General features: G+C 54.2%; 1 protein-coding gene across 3 annotated transcripts in view; it reads left to right on the forward strand.

Moving 5' to 3' along the window:
- HM13 (histocompatibility minor 13) overlaps positions 1-4908 on the forward strand; it is a 52904-nt gene extending 47996 nt beyond the window's left edge. For 2 of the 3 annotated variants that reach the window (XM_012455236.3, XM_021665689.2), the window contains exons 11-13: positions 1272-1357; positions 3441-3587; positions 4465-4908. In XM_012455236.3, coding sequence (XP_012310659.1) covers positions 1272-1357; positions 3441-3587; positions 4465-4564 — 333 coding nt within the window. In that variant the 3' untranslated portion in view covers positions 4565-4908. The remainder of the gene's footprint in view (positions 1-1271; positions 1358-3440; positions 3588-4464) is intronic. The other variant, XM_012455238.2, reaches the window with a different exon arrangement.
- Positions 4909-6000: the final 1092 nt, after the last annotated feature.

The raw sequence follows: 6000 nt of genomic DNA on the forward strand, positions 1-6000 counted from the left end.
AGGCACCAGAATCGCTCCAGCCTGAGAGGCGGAGGCTGCAGTGAGCCAAGATCACACCATTGCACTCCAGCCTAGGAGACAGAGCAAGTCTCTCTCAAAAAACAGAAAAAAAGAAACTCTAGGTACAAAGGTCCTTCAGGCTGGGCACGATGCCTTACACCTGTAAAACCAGCACTTTGGGAGGACAAGGCGGGCAGATCACCTGAGGTCAGGAGTTCAAGACCAGCCTGGCCAACATGACAAAACCCCATCTCTACTAAAAATACAAAAATTAGCCAGGTGTGGTGGTGCGTGCCTGTAATCCCAGCTACTCCGGAGGCTGAGGCAGGAGAATGACTTGAATCTGGGAGGTGGAGGTTGCAGTGAGCCGAGATCGCGCCATTGCACTCCAGCCTGGGTAACAAGAGTGAGACTCCGTCTTTTTTAAAAAAAAAAAAAAAAATGGCTGGGCATGGTGGCTCACGCCTGTAATCCAAGCACTTTGGAGGCCAAGGCGGGCGGATCACCTGAGGTCGGGAGTTCAAGACCAGCCTTACCAACATGATGAAACCCCGTCTTAAAAAAAAAAGATTTAGATCTCTGAGGCCTGGGCTATTCCCTCTCCTTGTGAAGCATCGGTCTTCTGCCTCTACAAAGGGTAACCACCATGGAATGTGACAGTGGGCTTACTCCTGGGAAGGCTAAGCTCAGTCCCTGCACAGTAGATGTTCATGATCGGGGGTCTTAGTATAATTATCCTTTTCTCCAAACTCAGCTTTACCAGCCATCTCAACACAGACATGCCAGACTGCTTGGATGTGAATCCTGGTGGAGCCAGTGACCAGCTAGGTCACCTTAATACAGGCTGCAACAAGTACTCGTTACATAGCAGCTGTGTCATCATCGTTACTATAATAGCATCTCCTGGAGCATTTGTTAAAATGCAGGTGTCAGCCCCAGACCTCAGGAAGCAGTCTCTGGGCATAGGACCAAACCAGGAAGTTGCATTTTGCTCCTGGTAACCCAGGTGATTCAGATGCTGCCAGCCAAACCCTGGGAACCCTTGAAGCCCTGCCTGCTTGAGTTTCTTAGTTTTCTTGCATTCCCTCTTGGGAGGAACAGCCCTTGTCTGGGAGTTAGGAGCCCTGGGTTCAACCCCAGCCACTGACTTGCTATGGACCTGTGCCAGTCACTGTCCTTCAGTCCAGCCCAGGAGGGGGTTGGAGTGTTGGGCATGGCCCTGAGGCAGTGCCCTGCCCAGCATGCCCTCACCAGCCTGTGTCCTCTCATAGCCCGCCCTCCTGTACCTGGTCCCCGCCTGCATCGGTTTTCCTGTCCTGGTGGCGTTGGCCAAGGGAGAAGTGACAGAGATGTTCAGGTAAGGCAGAGTGGGGGGCAGATGTCCTCGTGGGCACTGGTGCACCTGTTCACATGTCTGTATACCTCTCCAGGAGAACATTGTTCCCGGCACCAGCCCCACCCCTCGCTCTTTCCACCAGTACATGGGTACCTGGCCTGTGGGCACCAGTGAGAACCTTCCCCTGGGCCAGGAGCCAGGGGAGAGCAAGGCATCAGGGCCCTCTAGATATCCCCCCATCCAAATGCTAGCTGGAGCTTAAGAATAGCTGGTATGGGCCAGGTGCAGTGGCTCACGCCTATAATCCCAGCACTTTGGGAGGCTGAGGCAGGAGGATCACGAGGTCAGGCGATTAAGACTAGCCTGGCTAACATGGTGAAACCCCGTCTGTACTAAAAATACAAAAAATTAGCCGGGCGTGGTGGCACATGCCTGTAGTCCCAGCTACTCGGGAGGCTGAGGTAGGAGAATTGCTTGAACCCGGGAGGTGGAGGTTGCAGAGAGCCGAGATCACGCCATTACACTCCAGCCTGGACAACCAAGTGAGACTCCCTCTCCAAAAAAAAAAAATATATATATATATATATAGCTGGTATGGATTTTTCTTCTGCCTACTGTCAGAAGTCCTAGGTGAAGGTGACTGCAGGCATGTCTTCCCTCCCATGGCCTCAGTTTGCACATGTGAGTAATAGAGCGGGGGGGTGTGTTGGATGCCCTAGTGTGGTAGAAAGTGCCCCGAGTAGAAGGCATGTGTCAGCCCCTGTTCATTCGCCTCTATGGCTGTAACCCACAGCTCACTGCTTTCTCTTCATCTGTTTGTATCTCACTTAACAGATACCCCTTCCCCAGGGCCATAGCCACACCTGTCACACCCTGCACACAGCCCCACCCATTCCCCAAGGCCTGCGTGACTCCAACAGGTGTCTGTCCCCCACACCACCGACCCTGCCTGCCAGGGACCTAGAAATAGCTGCCAGTTGCGATTAAAGCTGCCTACTCGAGGGCCTTCCGCCCAGTTCCACCTGCCTGGCCTCCAAGCTGTCCCTAGAGCCCCTGCCAGGGCCTCCTGTGCACCTGGCTGCCCGCAGGGGAACCTGTGACTCACCCCTCCCCCGGACCTGCCTCTGCCCTCCCTGTCCTACCTAGAATCCCCAGCTCCCAGCCTCCCTGCCCATATTTCCTCTCCTGGCAATGCTGTGTGGTCTGAGGCAAGTAGGGGCTGGTGGTGAACTTGGGGACAGGTCTCAGGGAGCTTTGGGAGCAGGCATGGCACCCGATCCCTGAGCTTAGCATGCACCCCTCACCCTCTGCCTCCCATCCAGCCCAGTTTCCCTGTCCCTTGGGGTAATCCCCCAATACTGTTGTGCTGTCATCAGGCAAAGTTCTGAATACCTCGACCAAGGCAGAGAGTGCCCCTGGACTTTACCTGCTTGGTGCTAAATGTTCTGCTGTACAGGTACCCTGCCCCCGCTTTTTGCCCTCCACCCCTACCCTGAAGGTTCTTAGATTGGGGTAAAAAGCAAGTGATCTCTCTCTCTCCTTTCTGCCCATTTCTGTCCCTTGATTCTCCACCCTATCTTTTGTTTTACTTTTCCCTTTGATTGCCCCCCTTTTTCCCGATTTACTTATTTTTATATTAGTACCACATTTACATAGTTCAGAATTCCAGAGATGTAACAGAGAGAGCACCCTCATGCTCCAGCCACCCCACAGAGGCCAGCTGTTACACAGACATTCAGAGACACCTGTGCACTGAAACCAGACATGTGCATACATACTCTTGCACAGACAGTGGCATTCTTGGAGCATTCTGCACCTTGGTTCTGCACAGTATTTCTTAGAGTATTTCCACAGCAGCACATACAGTTCTAACGTCAAGAGCGCACTTGTTCTTTTAACACAGCGGCTTGTTGTGCCTTTGTCTAGGTGCGTCTTTTTTCACTCTCAAAATAATACCAGCTTCTTTCCATAAAATCTGGAAGTGCAAAAACAGGTAAAAACAAGACGGTTCTGCTCTCTGCTCCTTGGAAAGGAAGTCTCTGTCCTCCCTTAGTCTTTCCCTATCCATCTCTTTTTTTCTGTCTCTTCTCTGTCTCTCACACAGCTACGAGTCCTCGGCGGAAATCCTGCCTCATACCCCGAGGCTCACCCACTTCCCCACAGTCTCGGGCTCCCCAGCCAGCCTGGCCGACTCCATGCAGCAGAAGCTAGCTGGCCCTCGCCGCCGGCGCCCGCAGAATCCCAGCGCCATGTAATGCCCAGCGGGTGCCCACCTGCCCGCTTCCCCCTACTGCCCCGGGGCCCAAGGTAGGGCAGACACTGCAGCTCCAGTGTACAGGGCAGGGACCATTGCCAGGGGTAGGCCGCAAGAGGCAGCTCCTCCACAGCCACCAGGCAGTGGCTGCACCCAGCCATGGACAACCCCGAAGCTTCCTGTCCTCACCAGTAACACAGGGCCCACATCAGAGTGGATAGAAATGGCCCTTGTCATACAGTAGTAGATACTGTCACTATTCAAGGTATATGTGTGACCTTAGGCAAGTCTCTCTCTTTCTTCATCTACAAGTGGGCACATTCCTGCCTCCTGGGTTTGATCTGGTGAGGAAATGTGTGTATTGTCCTTGGCATGAACTCAGTTGCTCATTAAGTGAAGCCCATAGAAGGCGCTAAGCCGGGGTGTCTGTCTTCAAAGCAGCATGTTGCCACTTACCAATAGAGCAGTGCCCTCACCTCTGGGGCTGAGCTATTTGATTCCTGCCGTGTGCCCTGGGAGGCAGCCGATCTCCATCTCTTGTAGCCTGGTCATGGCCACCCCTTTTTCCACGCTACAGCAGAAGGTTCAGGAAGCTTGAAGTCGGCCCACACAAGCCCAGGCCCAGCCTCTCTTCCATTGGCTGCTGCCCTTGCTGCCTCCTGGCACCCCCGGGCACAGAGAAAGCAGAGCAGCCTGAGGAGGGCACGCAGTGGGGCTGGGGCCAGGCGCTGTTAGGTGCTGGGCAGTGGACACAGGGCTGGCACTCCACATGTGACCAGACACTTTCCTAGGATGGGAGTGGGGGAAGGGAACCACCAAGGTTCTGCTGACCCTCTCTTCTAAACGAATTTTTTTTGTTTTGTTTTTTGGTCAGTTATGAGGAGTCAAATCCAAAGGATCCAGCGGCAGTGACAGAATCCAAAGAGGGAACAGAGGCATCAGCGTCGAAGGGGCTGGAGAAGAAAGAGAAATGATGCGGCTGGTGCCCGAGCCTCTCAGGGCCACACCAGACAGATGGGGGCCGGGCCCACACAGGCGTGCATGGGCAGAGGGCACAGGAGGCCAAGGGCAGCTCCAGGACAGGCCAGGGGACAGCAGGATACCTCCAGCCAGGCCTCTGTGGCCTCTGTTTCCCTCCCTCTCCTGGCCCTCCTCTGCTCCTCTCCACACCCTGCAGGCAAAAGAAGCCCCCAACTTCCCCCATCCCTGGGAGCCCGGTGGGAAAAGTGGGTGTGATTTTTAGATTTTGTATTGTGGACTGATTTTGCCTCACATTAAAAACTCATCCCGTGGCCGGGGCGGGCCACTGCTCCTGGAAGGGTTCTCTGTGTAAGCACCCAGTGTCTTGCACTGGGTTTTCTAGGTCTCACCTGCCCACCCAGAATCTTTTCTGCAAGCCCCTTGAGGGTGCCCACCCGAGCACTGCCAGCCCAGCCCCCAAAAACACCTTGTAGCCAGTAGAGGGGGCCCACGAGCCCTCTTCTCGTCAAGTATCAGATTTTTCTCACCACCTTCCTGGAAACACTTGGGGGCAGCAAGGGTTTTGGACAGATGAGAGTCCCCCACTCACCACGGTGAGAGCTGTGGGGAGTACTAAGGCTGACCAGACTCAAGGGAACCAGTAACTGTAGAGCCTGCCAGTTTCCCTGTTCCCTGTTCCCCTATGGCTTCAGCTGGCAAGGCTCGGACTCGAGGTTGCCCTGAAGATCAAGGCTTTGTCTCTCCCATTCTGCCCATTCCTGGGTTTCTTCTCAAAATGACTACTGTGGGACCAGTCATGGCACAAGGACTAGGCCCTCTGGAGAGGCTGCGATGAGGAAGGATTGAGCCTAGTGATTCTTAGAGGCCTTCTGGGGCCTAGGAGCTGAAATCTCAGGGCTGATTTCCCTAAAGTTTGCTTGCTGAAGACAGCAGCCCTGGCCAGCAGATGACTGACCCCACCCCCCACCCAAACCAGGCAAACAGTGGCCATAACCCTCATCCACTTACCTGGCTTGAGGCCACTGAGTGGGGAAACAGGAGCCAGTACCCACCTGCTCGCTTGGACTGACAGACCCAGGACTCTCCCTTGCCCAAGCTTCAGGTTCAAAGGCTGAAAATAACAGTGGCTGCCAAGCGCAGTGGCTCACACCTGTAATCCTAACGCTTTGGGAGGCCGAGGCGGGCAGATCACAAGGTCAGGAGTTCAATACCAACCTGGCCAACATGGTGAACCCCCATCTCTACTAAAAATAGAAAAATTAGCTGGGCATGGTGACAGATGCCTTTAATCCCAGCAACTCGGGAGGTGAGGCAGGAGAATCACTTAAACCTGGGAGATAGAGATTACAGTGAGTTAAGATTGCACCACTGCACTCCAGCCTGGGCAATAGAGTGAGACTCCGTCTCAAAAAAACAAAATAACAGTGGT

Source organism: Aotus nancymaae, unplaced genomic scaffold (genome assembly GCF_030222135.1).
Source record: "Aotus nancymaae isolate 86718 unplaced genomic scaffold, 86718_ANA_hifiasm-v0.15.2.pri h1tg000029l, whole genome shotgun sequence".
NCBI lineage: Eukaryota > Metazoa > Chordata > Mammalia > Primates > Aotidae > Aotus > Aotus nancymaae.